General features: G+C 34.7%; 2 protein-coding genes across 6 annotated transcripts in view; one reads left to right on the plus strand and one right to left on the minus strand.

The window, feature by feature from the left end:
• LOC149775342 (kinase suppressor of Ras 1-like) overlaps positions 1–11,921 on the minus strand; it is a 120,366-nt gene extending 108,445 nt beyond the window's left edge. For all 4 annotated transcript variants that reach the window (XM_089943817.1, XM_089943816.1, XM_089943815.1 and 1 more), the window contains exons 1-2: positions 11,769–11,921; positions 2,248–2,367 (exon numbers count right to left, since the gene is read on the minus strand). In XM_089943817.1, the coding sequence (XP_089799943.1) occupies positions 2,248–2,367; positions 11,769–11,921 (273 nt within the window). The remainder of the gene's footprint in view (positions 1–2,247; positions 2,368–11,768) is intronic.
• The window catches only part of LOC149775343 (replication factor C subunit 5-like), a 53,533-nt gene continuing 35,242 nt past the window's right edge, over positions 688–18,978 (plus strand). Inside the window, exons 1-2 of one of the 2 annotated variants that reach the window (XM_089943818.1) lie at positions 688–746; positions 17,108–17,172. In XM_089943818.1, the coding sequence (XP_089799944.1) occupies positions 703–746; positions 17,108–17,172 (109 nt within the window). In that variant the 5' untranslated portion in view covers positions 688–702. Of the gene's footprint in view, positions 747–12,052; positions 12,215–17,107; positions 17,173–18,978 lie in introns of those variants that run through there. The other variant, XM_089943819.1, reaches the window with a different exon arrangement.

An 18,978-nucleotide genomic window follows, 5' to 3' on the forward strand; every position in this document is an offset into this window, starting at 1 on the left:
TTTCACTTTCTTTCTGTTACATATTTTAAGACCAAGAGTCATAACAATATAATCATGTATCCTACAATAAAATGTGCAGTGTTCTCCACAAGGCCTTCTACCATAACAGCCTTGCTATGCTATCATTTAAGCCCACAACACTTTAGAACCGGCACTATGCTATCCACTTGTGCTGCTCCACTTTTAGGTTTCCTCACTGTCCTTATAAAGTTAGTCTGTTAAATAAATATCCTGTCACCTTAATTCAAAGTTGTATTGCTCAAATGACACCTGTCCTTTTCTCTTCTCGGTATTTAATTAAGATAATCAAGGATAATTACTCACTTAGACATTATTTTTTGTTCCTAGCTTTCCTGACTTCCACTGAATGGCCTTTAATGTAGGCATTATATCTGCACTGACATGACTGGCCAGTGATGATGAAGTATGATGGTAATGTGTTTTATGAATATTAATTTCAGTCAAGTCAACTATCAACTCAAAAACATTACATATATTGTTTTAATTTAAGCATCTTTTTTTGTGAAAAAGGTACACACCACCTTCAAAAACAACATCAATTTAACCAGTACCTGGCTTGCTCTATGTTGGCCTGGGTACAAAGATCAGAGATTGCTGTCAATGTTAATTGCAATTCAGATAGCATGATTCTCCCCACCCCCAAAGAGCTTAAGAAAACAAAGGACAAGAGTTCAACACTGAATGGAAGACTTCATATCCTTTGATGGAATTTGTTGGATCATAATGTAAGCTTTTTATATTACTAAATTTTGTTTCAGATCTACTTTATTATCAACAGGTGAGATGGGGCAAGGGCATTCTGCAGGCAATATTAGAATATAATTTTAAAAAATTATAGCAGTAGTTGAGATTGTTGTCATTCTTCTTATTTATTGGAAAATATTACACAGAATGAAAGTGGCATTTTATCAATAAGTTGCTTTTATATTTACACTGTAAAATAATTTGATCAGTAGACCGTACTGGTATCTTAAGTAGATGCTGGCCTAGGAAAGTCTAACTTTTTTTATCTCTCTATCCAAGCAAGAAATGAGGGAGTTTGTATTTTCCAATTTTACTGGTTTGAAAATGTGTAAATAAAGTGTTGGATATTCCTTCATTTACATCGGAAATATTTTCCAACAATAAACAACATCATTAGTTTGCAATAGGAATGTATTACATGATAAATTAAGTGTTGATATATTTTAGTGGGGGCTCAGCTCTTGAATTAAAGAATGTAAATCACTTAGCATTTAGGAAGTTTCACATCTCTTGTGATAGTTAAAATCTATAGGGAAGAAAATGAATGAAGGATACCATTCCTTTAAATTCCAAGTCAAATGAGTTTGACAATACATTCATTTCATAAATTTTTTTCTTCTCTTTTATGATGCTAATGCAAACTTACTCCTATGCTGTACAAATTTCTGGGGAGATAATTTAATGTGAGATTTAAGGATTGCACTTTCCTCTATATCTGATATATATATATATATATATATATATGCATGCGTGTGTAAATTTTTAATAAAATTTTGATGAATATACCTTGCATTCTTTAATGGAGGTGGGGGTGGCATGCTCTGAATAGCAGCTTTCTTCACATTTTGTTGTGATTAAATTTGTGGCCCACTCTGACCCCAAATGCTATAATAATTGGTACCCCATGTACTTGGAGTGATTCACAGCACTTTAATGGCTTACAACTCCAAATCTCCCATTTGATTCAATATTTTCATGCCTATACTTTAATGGGCAGGAAAAAATGCCTCAAATTTTTATTTTGTAATTTTAAATTAAACTCTAGGTGGTAAAGTGGGAGGAGGTCATGGTACTAATACTATCCCTATTTCATGGACAGGATTACATCATTGTTGCTAGGTGGGTGGGTGTGGTCAACATTCACAGTCAATACTAATTTATTCATTAATACCTACAGTTATCAAATGCCAAATGATTTGTTATCAATCTTAGTTATATTTTATATACATACAAAGTCTGGTCACATAATGATTATGTCCAATGGTCACTCTAATTAAAGTTTTGTACATGTATCTTACTTCTGACACCCTCTAAGAGATGGAGTCAAGAATAATACCTAGAGCAGACTACCACATGGATAAGATAACAAACATGTGTCATGAATTTTCCACCCACTGTTTTAGGGCAAGTCATGGTGACATACAGACAAAATGACAGATGGGGTGGGTACCAACAGATACTAAAGAGTAGTGATAAATATACCTTAATAGCCTCATCTGACACACCAACAACAGCTAGCCACTGGTTTGTTTTAGGATATTCATCTGACTTCAGCTTGTCCCTCATCAAAATCACTCGACTGAATAACTTGATTAGCTTGCTCTGAAAGAAAAAAAAAAAACAAGCTGTAGTTTTCCATCTGTATATTTTAGTGGCTTACGTTAAGTTTTGGCATTTAGCTCCTGACTTCCTTGGTTGGCAAGAGGATTTATCTTGATGATGGAGGCTACTCATATTTCAGGTTAAAATGACTTTGGTTCAATTTAATATTGCTACTATTCAGGCCTTGAGTATGTATGTATGCATGTGAGTGTGTATGTGTGTGTATACATATATACACACACACACACACACACACACACAAAAACAGTGGTCTCCCTCTTATACAGCTCCCTCACAAGTTTTCTTGGCATTGAAAAGGCTGTGTGCAAAAGTACCCGATGTGGGTGGCTACCCCTCTGATGTAGTATGTGGCAAGAATTTTAGGCCAAAAGTGTCCGATTTACAAGCGACCACATTCGATATACTGTATATACTCACTTATAAGTCTGTCTTTATTTTGGTGTTTTAGCTGAAAAAACATAACTTTCCACACAGTGGAAAGCTTGATGTTTCAGCATCTCCTATGTTGACAGTCAGCGAAGTACAGGTCAGATAATCATTAAAACCCTGAAACTGGCTTGTGAAAAAGAGGGAATTTTGACCATTAACTATACAAGTACATTGATGTGTAATTGCCTTTTATTCCTTAATATTAGAACGATTACCATAGTTTTGAAAAATGGGGTCAAAGATATATCTATGAACTTTTCAAAAGCCAAGTAGGGAGAATGAATAAAAGAAATAGAGATTGGGACCTAAAATCGGGATTTTTTTTTCTTTTTCTTGAGGGTGCACTCTCCTGTTTGATCTTTGCAGACCAGTTAGGGAGGCCCTTCTGCCCTACTTGTAAGTGTTTGCTATATTGTATGTGTTAGTGTATTGCATGATTTTTTATTTTATTTTTTAAAAATAAATTTTAAGTTATTTGTATTTAATATATATATTAAACTACAGGTGTAGTTCTCCAGTTTGCTTTTTCCATTTAGATGATGAATATTTTTTTCTCTATTATTATTTTTGAGTTCTCTGCAAAAATCATAAGATATTATGAAATCGGGAGGTAGGCATGGATCGACCCCGAAAATCAGGAATCCCCCCCCCCCGCTTGAAAGTTGACAAGTATGGTGTAAGGTCATTTACATAAAGCAAACTACAACTCAGCTTTTATGGTGTTAGCATCGAACTGTATTGTTTGTTTGTTTGTTGTGCTGTCATACTGGGATTATATTTTAATGAGTTAGGTATTTACAATTTCAAAGCAAAGTAAAAACATAATTACCAGTACACTGATATAAGATGTTCAATGCAATAAATGCATAAACAAACAATAATCGAGTCAAAAGGGACAGGTAGTGTTACAGCAACTCGCGACTGCTAAATCATTCAATCAAATTATACACAAATCTAAATTAGGCAGAAACAATAAGTAAACATAGAATTAAATAAATTACTTTTCAAACAAGTTTATACCTTTTCTTTTTAATAATCATGCACACCAACCTCAAAATAAGTATAAATATAATTTTTTTAAATATAACTTTGCCTAAATAAATGCAATTACAACTTACCTTGTGCATCTTGAGAGGTTTCAGAGTTGTAGGTCGGCTTATATGCATGTCATGCACTTTTCAGTATTTATACCTATTCAGTTTGGTTGTTGGCTTATACATGAACGTGCTTATACTCAAGTATATATGGTACTGCTTCCATTTTTATCCAAATCTTAACAATCTGTACTTGTATTATTTGTGGCTTGCTGTGTAAACACTATCTAATGCAATTCAAGTTTTAAGTTGTATTTATCTTTTCCGTAAGTTAGATTTTTAATTCTCAAGTGATATTTCCCAAGTTTTCTGCCAGTGCACTTGACCCATTAAGCCCCTGGCTTGTAAAGGTAGTACTCACTTGTTTTCAAGCTGATGATCCTTTTGATTCCAATGCAAATTTAGTACATGTACATGTTCAGTGCCAAGCAGAGCCAGAGGTCTTGGATATGCTTAATCACACATATCTGGATGCAAATTTTATTTCTGGGACACAGAAAATCACTTAGGTGGAAGTCTTCTATATGGATGTAATAGGTGGGAAGCAAACTTCGGACTTGCCTGACTTGCTTCAGCCACTAGCTGAGTGGAAAAATGTGTTGATCAATTAGCTATGCTAATATTTACAATGAAAGAATTCAGTGGATGAAAGAGCCCCTGATGTACATGTTGCCCTGATAAGAGGACATCAAAATAACATGATGCAATAGCTGGGCAGCAAGTTCAAAGACTTTGATTGGCTGCTGGGTGGTTAAATATGCTGACATTTTCAGCGACTGAATTTAGAGGCAGAAAGACTCAGAGATCTACATGTGGTTACATGTATGTACATCAAGCTTTCATTATTGTGTTCATTTCCAAATGCAGCTGAGTGAGTAGTGCATGTGACTTCGAAATCAAGACAAGTTGAGACAGACAAAATGCCATTTGCAAATTTGGATAAACATGTTGGAGTTAAACAGCAAATTGAAGAAGATTGTGATGAGATTCAGAAGAGTGCATAAGCTGCTAGAACTGATAGCTCAGGTGGGACAGAAGCCAAGTGTAAGGAAGAGTGTGATGCCTGGCTTAGAGTCTGGAATAAGACCTTACCTTGGATTGACAAAGCTGACAAAATTCAGTCACACTCTAATGGACAAACAAGAGCTATATGTCAGTGCTATAAAGAAGTGGAAATTAAACTCAGTGGCAATCCAAAGTTTTTTTCTAATCTGCAAAGTTCACATCTTCTGGGAGGGGACTGCAGCTTTTGATGGTGGGACTCCTATTTTTACAAAGACTCTTAGTTTTAAAATTCTAGCACGATCTCTGAGAGTTCTACATCTTCCAATGAATGTTTGACCTTAATCCCTTTTAGCTTTTAAAAACAGCACCCTCTTTATTTTCCCACATGACAATCCTTCGATCAATACGTGAATTTGATACTAGCTTAGTACCAAGTAACAGAAGGTGGTTACTTGAACTCTCTTTGATCTTACTGCACAAATAAGACATGTTCAGTTGCAATTTTTAATAGAGTTCACAGACTGCATGATCAATATGTCCAAGCTCAGCTGCTATATATGCACCTGTATCTGACAATGAAGCAGAGAAAATGGAGTTGGATGATACTTACATTGACTAAACCATTATGATATAAAATGACTAGAAAATGATGGAAGAGTCCAAACCTTTATCAGGCAACAAGGATGAATTCTTGGACTTTGTACCAGATATATGATAGTGACTTTTACTGGATACTGTACATTTAAAATATGCTTACTTGTAAGATGTCTGGAATTAGCACATTACGGGATACTGTATCATGTAACTGAATTCATGGATTTATCATATAAATGGATTTAAAATGTCAAACATTATGGATTTTAATGGCTTTAATTAGGACCAACTGTAAGTTATCCTTTTATTTGAGACATATTCCACCCAATAATATAATTTATATTACACTGGTTTTGTCATTAATTTCACATCTACAGGGCTGTCCCTATCAGCTGGGAGCCTCGTGATTTACCTGACTACTTTTTCTTTACACCCGGCTACTTTAAATAAAAAGGTATACCCCGTGCCTACTTTGGCAACTCATCCTCCAACTTTAAATTGAATGGAAGGTCCTGTATCTGTATCAAGTTTATTTTTCCAAGGTGAAACTCTGACTCACTGTCCACAAGTCACCCCTTCTGACAGATCTGGTATACAAAATACAGCCTGACTCAAAGGAAGGTAAAAAAAAGGGGGACTGGGATTGATTTAAAGTTATAAGCTAGTATATATAGTAAAGTGTCCAAAACCATTACTTAATTCATACAGAAAAGTAAGTAATCCAATTCTTTCTCCCAATGTATGTTTCACAATGTCAAGTTTTCATTACTGACAGAAGTGTTGGCTAAAATACAATATAACATGTACCACTATGGTTAATATATCATTATCTACAAATACGGATGTTTACAGGAAATAGACTTGACAATGTTGTGATTGAGTTTTGGGCTTTACACAACACTTGAAATCTTCTCTTTCATAATTACTGAAGGTAAATGTCAAGAAATGACAAAATGACATGATCAACATGGGCCAAATATAGCTTGTGTGAATTCACCAACAAAGAGCAATGAACCTTTAACAAAACTGGGATCCAGGTGAAGACCAAAACATCATGTGACAGTACATGTATCACTAACTTTATAGACAAGGCATTTCATCCACTCATTAAAAGTTTTGTCTGCATTGTGAAAATGCAGTACAATTAGGAACACAGGAATAAATCATACCAAAAAGTTTAACATGTCATCATGTAAATGGAAAATTCATACTTTATCAGAAAACGTTATTTGACTCAACAACAATGGCAAGAGTTCAAGAGTTCTTCCAAAAATATTTGATGCTGGAAAGTCTCAAATAAATAAATGATAGGGGGAATATTCTGCAGCAGTGGGAAAACAGAGTAAATGGAAAGAGAATGATTTTAAATGCCGAGTGATGTTTGTACCAAAATTGAAATGACGTTTTTCAATGGTTTTACAATGCATGTGCCAACATTACTCCAATTGCATTTCTCTTCTGTTCCCCACTGTAAGAAATCCTAACTAGAACACTGTCTTCACATGATGCTGCTGTTTGACTTGTGAGGCTCATTAACTAAATATATTCATTGGTAAAGTAGATTTCTGTAAAACGGGGAGGTTGTCAGTTTTGCCATTTGGTATAATGACCCCCACTTAAAATTAGAAGCAAACTGACAACATAACTAATTCAGCCCTGCATCACAAATGATATCATAGTGCATAAGCATACTGTATTTTCATGTTAACATCTTGAAATGTCATAAAATTACCTGATTTGTTTTGCACACAAATCTTTTCAACAGCATCTGTATCACCATCCACTGGACACATGCTGATAAATAATGGTCTGTGTAAATATAACAATTATTGGTCATTGAGTAATATTAAAGAGGTCATTTTTTATACAGGACTAGGCTGTTGTGGGAGCTGTCACATACCACTGGTAGACAAACATTGTCTGCATCATCTGGTTTTCATTTAAGTATTTTAAATTTCAAGTAAATGTCTGTTTACGTTATTTGTCTAATGAGTAAACGTTTACCTATGGCACATAATGGCTCCCATAACCACACAGACCTGTATAACAAATTGACTTTTCTATAACTCAAGGACTAACATGGTGGATTCCATGTACACAAACTTATTTTTCCGCATGTCTTGAATGAGTGGTGTTGCTCCATGTTTTGATATATTGTCTTGCACCATGATGTCTTCTATCTTTGATTATTTTCACTTTTCGAGACACAACTTATGTAAGATGCAAACCAGTTATAAAGTTTAAAATATCGATGTATTTAAAAATAGCAGTTTTGTACATTAACAATGCCAATTAAGTAATGGAAAACAACTATATACTAAATCCATTCATTTTAATAAGTAAACAATTTTATCATTGTATGAACATGATTTTCCCCAATTGGTTATTTTAGCTTTTGCAACAAAATTGGTTCCGACTGAAGATGTTGATGTTGCTCTGCAATATATTATTTTCTCTGGAGGATGTGTGCAATAGTGCCACAGGAAAAATAGCCTTGTGTGAGATGCATCAAAATGAGTGATGTACTTACTACACGATCATATGACAAGGAGTTGTCTGGATGAAAGCTTGTTAAGAAGAATACGAGGGAATATACCACTGTCATTTCTTACCCATACCTTGCTAAAATAACTGTTTCCAAAGTAATGAGAGATATCACTATGAAAGAAGTATATTTCTGACAAGGTGAAAATAATGCTCAAATGCATCAAAACTAGGTAGTCCACGATAAATATATATATGGGTCATGCTACCAACTTCCATTTTAACAACAGAATTGGTGATCTTGAGATTTTAACTGCCACGTGTGCAACTTTTTTTCATAACATCAGTTTCAAACCATAAGTGAACCTGTCGGGGAAACTATGGTGAACATCACATAAACATTTGGGAAAATATATTTAAAAAATATTCAATTCATAAAAAGCAAAATCTAAATATTATTTTATTCAAGATTGGGCATAAAGATGCAATCATATAGGTCCCAAATGCACAGGACAATGCTAAGAGTGGAATTCGAGAAGTGCTACAAGGCCAAATTGTCTTCCCTCATTTTTGTGAAATACAGAAAAAAGCAGTAAAGCAAATACTATTTAACCAACGTCTAACATTACTACACATAAGTAGACAAATAATAAAACCCTAAATTTGCAATCCAAACAATGGACTGTTGTAACAAAACTGGAATTACATTTAGGAGAACCCTCTTTCTAAAAACAGATGCACTCACATTTTGGCTGTTTTAATTCAGTTGGAAAGAAGGTTTTAGTTCATTCACATACCAAGTTTAATGCTACATTGTGTTATCTATCAATCATTAGATAATGTTTTATTGGCAACTAAGAAATTGGGAGGAATAACATGGTATGAAGACACGTGTACATTTGCTCTCATGTACATGTTTCAGGGGTCATTTTAAACAAATCGACAAAGTGTAGCTGATTAAGCATTTTTATTAACTTGAATGCAGAAATGCATTCTGAAAAATAGAAGAGAAAAGCAACACACACACACACACACACACACACACATATATATATATATATATAGCTTATTTTGCTTTGGTTCCGCTTCTCTCTGTTCAACTTTCATTTCTCCCTGTTCTGTCTAAAAGAAGTCACTTCTCCATCAAATTCAAGTCTAGCTTAACTCTCGTATATATATATAACTGTCTCAGAAAAGCTTAATAACATGTATCTGGATGTACATTTTTTATCTGGGATGCAGAAAAATCACTTACGCAGGAGTTCTCTGTACACACGCAATTGCTGGACGGCAAATTCAAGGGCTTGCCATTCCTGCTTCAACCACCTGGTGAGTGGGAAAATATGTTGATCAACTGATCATTTTAGCTGTGCTGATATTTACAATAAGAAAATTATGTGGCTGAAAGATCCCCAGATCTACCTTTTTTCATTTTAAGAGTACATCAAAAGAACATGACCTAATAGCTTGGCTGCAAGTTCAGACTTGACTAGCTGCTGAGTGGTGAGAAACTGTGCTGACATTTACAATGACTGAATTCAGAGGCAGAAAGACCCAGTGATGCACTTCTGTATAAGAGTACATCAAATGAACAACTTTAGCTTTCATTGTGTTTGTTCCATGTGTATCTGAATAAATAGGGCATGTGACCTCAAAATCAAGACATGTTGAAATTTAGACAAAATGCTGTTGCAAATTTGTTTAAGTATTTTCGGATTAAACAGCAAACTGACAAAGATTGTAATGAGATTTAGCAGAGTGATTAAGATGCTAGACCAGAGACTTCGCATGGAACTCTGTGTATGGTGCCTAGCTTAGTGCTTGGAATAATTCCTTTCATCGGCCTGCCATAATTTACAATCACTCTAATGGACAAACAGCTATGTCAGTGGTGTAAAGAAGTTAGAAAATTAACCTCAGTGGCAACCAATGGTTCTACTCATCTGGAAATTTAGCTGCTTCAGGTATGCCCAATATGCTTCTGGTAGAGGACCTTTGCTGGTGGGACTCTGGTTTTTCCCAAAATAGGAGTCCTGGACTCCTAGTTTTAAAATCCTAGTGAGACCTCTGTGTGTGTGATTTTAATCTTTAATGTAACTTTAACAATTTTTTATTCATATCACTACGATGTCTGCAGTGTGACAGTTTATAGTGATGTCTAGCACTGAGGCATCATACCGCAGACATGTAGCATGATGTCTAACCCAGTCACATTACCATGACACCAGGCCGACCAGTCCTAACACCAACCTCTTAATGCTGAGCACCATGCAAGGCAGTTGTCAGTACCATTTTTGTAAGTCTTTGGTATGACTCGGCTGGGCATCAAACCCACAACCTCCATCCGAGGTGAATACTTTAACCACTAGGCCATCAAAGCGGTCCTAGTGAGACCTCTGTGTGTGTGTGTGTATGTGTGTGTGTGTATATATATATATATATATATATATATATATATATATATATATATATAGACACACACATACATACATTCCCCCCCACTGTCTGGTTTTTCTGCACATGTAAGGATTCTGTTCAACACTGGTGCAAAACACATACCAAATTCGACCAACTGACGCAAGTAAATACTGTAATGCTTACCATCTAAAAAGTGCGCATTTCACCAAAACATTCTGTTCAAAACAATATTAATTTAATTTTGGACCTAAGGCATACCACCCATGTACTTTCATGACCTGTGATATGTCAGCCTATTCTGTGTGTGGCTTTGAAAAGATCTCAGGTTTATGCACTGGGCAATGGAAATGAAATGCATTACTTTGGACTGTTTCTGTCAGCATTTCCACTGAGGATCTAGGTCGGGTTTATAGCTGGTTTTTAGAAAATTCAGTGTAACAATGGCACTAAATATTAACAACAATTAGTATATGTTCAACTGTTTGTAAAAATAGGCTATCATGTTGAAAAGAAACAACAATGAATAGGATGTCATGTGTTTATAACACGTCATTCATGGAAAAATAAGTTACTAAAGAATTCAGAAACAGACTTTAGAATCCATTGAAGTTGACAAGTTGGATAGCAGAGGATAAAGCAGGTGTGGGACAACATCTTGCAAAATTAAAAACTTGGATAAAGATGCAGTATTGTTCTAGGGTAAACAGTTCAATAATTTATTTATCTGTGTGATTCTAAAAGATAAATATTGAACAGGTTTTTTGGGGTTAAAAGTTCAAGAAGGTCATACTTCAAGTTGACATTTAGAAATCACATTTTCATCTCCATTTAGAATAGAAATGTGGGATATTTTTGCACACTTTATGAAATTTAGTTTCTTTAATTAAAGGGCAAACATTCTTTTTTGATAAAAACTTAATTTTTGACCAAAAACCACACATGATCCAATGTCTACAGAAATGAAATATCATTGCACAGAATTCCATGACGTGAAGAATAGGCCGACTATCTATCTATCTATCTATCTATCTATATATATATATATATATATATATATATATATATATATATATATATACATACATATATACACACACACACACACACACACACACACACACAAAGCAGTTTCATATGCAAGTTTAACCAAGTAAAGAATACGTTCAGTACACTGGACATGTTTATGTTCAAGTTATGTCTGTCTGAATAGTACATATCCTGTCCAATTGATTAGGTCTGAAATGCGTCATTTAAACTCCACCAGGTTTTCGACGATTCGAGCCAACTTTTAAAGTGTTGACGAAGAAAGGGGCAATGCCGTAAAATTATGGTGGGCAGACACATAAGGATTGTTACCTCTGTATCACGAATGGCCTTTTGGGTCACCTCTTCTGTTGTGGCACACTGAGTCCGAAGCCCCTCCAATGCTTGGACATTATTATCGATGACCGATTGTACTGTGCGAATTTCATTCAGCGCACGCTGGTACTCATTTTCTGCATCTGTCATTTTTATTTCTTAAACATATCTCGATATGAGCCTGTCATTTTTACACGTTCGTATTAAGTTTTGACCCAAGTAAATGGAAAATACAGAAAATGTCAAACGGGTTACTTGACAAATCCTCTAGAAATGTTTGTCGCCATCTTTGATTTTGTTTGTCTCGTGAGAGTGACTGTCATGTGACTGGGTACGAGAAGACACAAATTATCCCGCGAAGTATCGTAACTAGCAGAAGTAGATCTGATCCAAAATCCGTTCGCAATGGAAATTGACACTAAAACGAGCCCAAATTTGCCATGGTATAAAAAGTTGGTTACATCAGTAGTGTTTAGTTGCGAAGCTATGAATGGGATATAATGAAATTTCACAAATTTAAAACAATGTTGTCTGTTGCATAAAAGGGGATGGGGTTAGTGGCAACCATGTAATGTTATTCTTTTTTCTACCTTGGCGTATCATGAGGACTTTTTGTTCAATAATATGACTGATTAATTTCCACATTGCTTCTCACTCCGTGGTTATGTATATATAACAATATATTTTATATTATCATTTCTTTTACATTATCGCCAAATTGGAATGGTGGGAGAAGTCGCCCCATTGCATCATGAGAAGTCCGAAAGATCATAGTTAATAATTTGGGTACAACAGTACCGCACGTGTATATTTTTGGAACCCCACTTCTTGCAGTGGGGGAGTGGGGCATAATCCCTTCCACTTTTACGATAACGCTTCACGACAAAGCAATAAAATACTGACAAATCATCACTGTCACAGCTGGCACACCAATGGCATCGACTGTGGAGCAGTTGATTGGCATTATTGATTGACATTTGAAAAGCCAATCATTGAAGACTGCCCATGGAAAAACCAAGTTAGTACAGTTGATTAATAGTTAAATATAATTTCAGTAATCTATATTTCAATCATATATATGGACAATAGAAATTATTTTAAAAGTTTATATTTGGTACATTTAGAAAACTTTTGCACTGACTTGAAGAAAGGCCTGCTTTGTTGAGTATCTCGTGAACAGTGTAAATGTATCCTACTGTTTAAACATGAAAAGTAATCCTATGATGTATGGACAGATAAATTCCAAATAGCAGCAACTTCTGTTTAAAAACACAAACAACAAAAAATAAAATCCTGAATTTGCACTTTAATTTGAACCACATGTTTAGTCCTTAAACAGTAAGGTTCCAGTTACTTAATTGAATATACATGTACACAGCTAGGGCTGAAATGATACACATTTGTCGCATATCAGTTTTGCACAATTCACACAATTACACACCCTGACAGCATCTTTGTTTAAGTACTTTACTTGTCCATTTACCTCATGCAAGCGTCTTTGGACACCTCTACACCATTTGCATGGAAGCGCCTTTTGACGCCTCTACTCCAATCGAATGGAAGCACCATTTGACATCGGCTGTAAACATCAGCCATTTTGAGCCAGTTTTCACAGTGCCACCTTCAGGGAAGAACCCCTATTAGATACTACATTCATTTCTGCGAATGACAATTACGTCAGATCACATGGTCACTATTTATGCATTGGTCGATATCTGCTATTTAAAGTAACTGGGTCATAATCTCCACTTTCCAAAATGGCGGTCGCGGATTTCATTCAGTACTTACAAAGTTTTCATGATTAGAATCACAACTATGAAAGATTCATTAACTTAGGTAAAGGCTCTGTTATTGATGTAGGCAGCAATTATTTTTATAAATTATTAAATTCAGATGACTTAGTGATGTAAACGTAGACGAAAAACATGTAAATTTCGAGTATGGGAAATGGCAGCTACGGTTGGTCATGCGGCCTCACTGACATGATGGTGAACGAGTTCTCTCAAGATTTTAAAGCACATAAAAATTTCTTCCGTGAAAAATAATTACACGGGTATAACAATCAGACTTTACCCTTAAATTTTTCCACATATAATAGATGTGTACCAAAAATGTAAAATGGTTAAAATTGCTGTTAAACGTAATATTTCACAGGTAGGCGTATGCTTATGGTCGAATAGGTAACGTGTTCTGTTTATAGCGCGCTGCACTTTGTAACTATGCTCTATGAGGTAAAGGGTTATCAGTCAAATGCAAATCATGAGATTGAACATGCACACCATTAGTTACTAGTTCAATTCTAACTGCACATGTACGTTAAGAAACTGGCCATTTAATTTGAGGGGCTAAATTGTTCTTTCTGTTGGGGGTATTGTTTTTATTCTTTTATTCATCACAAGGTAAGTTTGTTTCAAGTAAAGCATTTGGTTTAAACTGTCCCTATTGCTAAAATAATCGATGAAAAAAGCTTGTTGTTTATAGATGTTGGCCTTAATCCCGTTACGTGCCCATACATCATTGTACTGGTTGCAGATGAACAAAATAATACCCACTAGACTGATTCTGGCTGGTTTCTATACTGTACATCAATATCCAAAATGGTATTTTAGAAGTCTAGAGCCATGTGAGCACCAGCTCTAGTAACCCAGGCAGCCTGTTCCCCATTCCTAGGTCACATGATTTGCATGATGGGCAAAGTTTTCAGCTTTACATAGAAGTATAACAAGGTTCCTGCAGTCATGGAATTCTTGAAAAAGTTTGTAAATGACAAAAAGCATTCCCAAAGCCTTGAAAAGTTTTGAAATTTTCATAAATCATTCAAAGTTTTGTAAAAGTCATGGAACTTGGTTGTTTTTCATTGACCAGTTGCATTTTCGTTTGCCAAATCAAAAGTTATACCAACCTACCTAACTTTGACAATGGATTTGTTAGAGTAGGTTCCTCTAAAACTTCAGAGTCAGGCTACATCCAGAGATCTTACTACCATTGAAAACCATTGTACTTACGTCACTTAAAAGTGAATGACCTATCCAATGTTTTTTTTTGTTGTTAAATTTAACATGTTAGGTAAGTATTCGAGTATTTACTTAGTGGTTACTCTAGAAGTCGGTAAAAGGGTCTTAGAAAAGTCATGGAATTACATTTATTAAAGATTCAATCCTGGTATAAGTAGATGATCATCGTAAGGGTAAGGGGCATATATGACGAAAAATATTAATAATTGATAGTCTTTCTGCGTTTCATCAACATGGGACATCATGCTATATGTCTGAAGCATTAAGCCCCAGTACTAGACAACACTATAAAGTGCCACACTGCAGACATCGTAGTAATATGTCTGAAAAATTGTTAAAGCTACGTGAAAAATTAAAATCAAACACACTGTCAGAAGTGACCCAAGTGACACTTACTTTCTTTCACCCTCTCAGTGTGAACACCTTTCCCAGAGCCTTGGAACTACTGACTAGTATCTTGATGCTATTCTAAGCAGTGCCAAATCCTTTTACTTAGAAGAGCAACAATCAGCTAATTTGTATGGACAATGTATTTGTTTAGAGGAAACTATCAGATCATGCTATTAGCTGGTAACAGATAACAAATAATAGCAGCTGTAAGAATGATAATTAATTGTATAATTATATTTATAATAATAATAATGAGAGGAATAGTGAATATACCCCAGCTCTCACATATCCTATCCCCCTATATGATAGTGATGAGTATGTTGTAAAGAAAACCAAATCATAATTCTTATGAAAATATGTGAGAGTAGAATGATTTGTTAACATTGACATCTTCTGATGATGAGCATAATGCAGACCTGCCACTTATCCTGATTTACTAGAGACCATCCCACACTGTTGTTTAATAATCCAAATTTTCTCATTTTCCAATTTTTTTTCCCATTATCATTTTTTTTCTTCTAAAAATGTCCCAGAAATAACATTTGGTTCACAGTGACTGTGCCTCCTTCAAAGAGAGCAAAAATGATGCAGAAATTCCATGAGAATTATACTAATCATCCCTTGAAACTCTTTTTTTCCATTTTCATCTTGAATGCTAATATTTAGTTTTAACTCTAAATATCATAAAAGATGATGATAATAAAAATAAATGATGGCTTTTCATTGTATGAATGTAGCATGTTTTTCATGTTAATTAATAGCATAACACTGGAGATGTCAATTTCTTTGTGAAGATATGTTCACAAACATCAATTTTTTTCCTCCTAATCCTGATTTTTTTCTTCTTGTGTGTCCTGGTTTTTATTGTATTCAAGGAGGCAGGCGTAATGTTTAACAGCAATCCACTGAGAACCACAGTAGTTGTATTTTAAAAATTGTCATACATTGCTGCAAGGTGCAAATCAAAAAGGGCAATAACTTTTAAAAATCACAGGAGGACAAAGATTTGTTATTATGTGCATCTTTAAATGACAGCTATCAAATTTCATACTGATTCATAGAAAAAGAAAAACAAAAAGACAAATTGCTGGACCAGTTTTGCTTTCGTGATTGTGTTATAAAATGCATTTTTCAGCCAGGCAAAACGTTCATTAGCTGTAACAAATATTGCAGAAGTAAAGTGTTTTTTCCATTTTAAATTTTGATATTCTTCACTCATACGAGAACAAAAAATCTGAAGGTTTTAAAAGAAGTTACACATTTATCACAGGAACAACAACAGCAGCAACAATGATCTGCAAAGTCATTTCTCTTCATTGTGTATTATTATATCCAATAATTTTCTTCCACATCAGAGACCTGGATACAATTTTGTATATTGCTTGCCTTTGGGGTAAGGATGAAGTCTACTGATTTCGAGATGTGAATATCAAGGTGACTGACTGAAAGAGGGTTTTTGCACAAATATTCTCATCCATGTTCTGTCATTGGAGCAAGAAAATGGTTGTTGCACTTTAATAGCATGTAAAGTATGGATGAATGAGGCGCATATTGATTTTTGGGTATATAGGTCAAATGTCAATCATTGCAGTTCAAGAAAAATGAATGTGCAAAATAACTTTTGTTCTGGTGTAGGTTCTATGACTAGACTTTATGGATGGCTTGCACTTCATGTAATTAAAAAACTAGATTCTGAGCTCCAAGGTCAGAAATCACAGGCATGTGAAGTCTAATAAGAAATTAATGAGTTCTGCAAAGTAAGGTTGGTGCAAGACAGCATACATTGACCAAAGTCCAGATCATTGGGTCCCATTGGTCAGTAATATCCAGAGCCAACTATGACCTACCAGTGCCAAAAGAGCTGGTTTAAAATGTTCTGTTCATTTTCTTATGTTTTAAAATATGTTGACTTTTTATCCTCCTCTTTTGCAGGATAGAAAGATACAGGCCAAAACAGTTGGGGGATCTTATATCACATAAAGATATAATCAGTACAAGTATGTATAATAAACTACATAAATACAGTTGAACTTAAATAGGTCTCATGACTTTAGTGCTGGAAACCTTGGCTTGGTGGTATTTGAATCCGTGCTTGAAACGGGAAAGATGATCAATTCATTATAAGGCCACTGACATGCTGTTTATTCTTATGTTAATATTCTTTATAAAGATTAACATTCTTTAAAATGGCCAGAATAGCTAAATATAGAATAGTGCTATTATTAGAAACACAAACAGTTCTTAGTTGCTAAGAATAGTTTTTGTTTCATATAATTGTTACTTTTCCATATTTAGCATTGGCTTTAAAAGCATGCCCAGTGATGTATAAACATAACTTTTTCTGCATTTTTTATCAGTTCTCTGATAATGAGAAGAAGACATTTTAATATCAGTAATGTGTTACCCATTAATATTGTTTAACTTACCTTTTCTGGGCTGGAATTACTCTTCTGATAATAACAGTTCATCCTCCCGTAGATGAACCTCATTAGAAAAGAATACATTCTGGTCTGCTGCCAGAGTCCACTTTGCAACTGTGCCGTAGTTCATCTTTCTCCAGAAAAAGTCAGTATAATAGCTTCAGTGTACTGAACTGATGCAAATGGCATTTGTATTGGTTCAGTTTATTGATGCCATTGTAATGACTTGATGTTGTGAAATATGTGTGTGTGTGTGTTTTTATACATACATACAGTCAGCTCCACTTAAATGCATATCACTTAATTGCATAGATTGCTTACGTGCATAGTGAAAGTATAGTCCCATTTTACATTGTAAATATACGTTAATTCCGCTTAATTGCATACTGTGTTCATAAGCATAGCTTAGGTCCAGTCCTGAGGCTATACATATATGTGTGTGTGTGTGTGTGTGTGTGTGTGTGTATATATATATATATATATATATATAAAGGGAATTCTCTATCGAGATCCCAAACCTGTAAAACCAATTTATTTTCTGCAATGCAACAAATCTATTTCTAGCAGGAATATACATGTGATTGCCAGTGGTCAATATAGGGTGGTAGTCAATCTTAGGCAGGATTTCAGGCATTGTATGGTACTATTTCGATGGCTTTATATCAGGCCTTGGAGGATAATAAGAATTGGTTGAAGCTGGACGTTTTGAAGAAGTATCCTGGTTCTTTGTGCGTATGACTGAACACACTGATGTCCGATTGTTTGTATGACTCAAATATGTAAATACAACACCTTGCTGTTCAACACTTGTATGTATATGCCACTGAAATTAATGCATCCAACTACAATACGCACTTTATGGCAACATTTATAAGTAACTAGGCATTTTGCTGCCTGGAAATAAAACTGATGGAATTCATAGTCGACAATGTGCTTCATTGTTTCAGTGTTTAGAATTCCCATTTAATAAGTTACCTTTGAAATATTTTGTAGCTAATGCTGATTTTTTTTTTCTGGATTAATTTACTTTTCCAAAACTTGTTAAATATTTATTCATATAAATGTGTTTGTATATATCTACAGGTATGATATATTTATTCTAGTTTGAATTAATATCTTGTATGTTTTTGATGTAATGGTTCTCTCGTGTGCAAATATCTGATGGGTGTAAGTGTTTCATTAAAGGTCAAATGAGTAAGAATTCTTTTAGGTTGATTGTGAAACAGTATGCATTAATTAGATATATTCTTATCAGTCGCCCTTCTTATCAAGCCGGTAATACACTTCCTTATTTCCAGTGAGTATTCATGGGTTCTTGGACTTGTCTTTCCTTCTGTATGATTGCTGTGTCAAGTGAATGGTGCAAATTTTTTTTTATAACTA

The sequence above is a fragment of the Sinohyriopsis cumingii genome, chromosome 19 (genome assembly GCF_028554795.1).
Source record: "Sinohyriopsis cumingii isolate HCF-2022 chromosome 19, ASM2855479v2, whole genome shotgun sequence".
NCBI lineage: Eukaryota > Metazoa > Mollusca > Bivalvia > Unionida > Unionidae > Sinohyriopsis > Sinohyriopsis cumingii.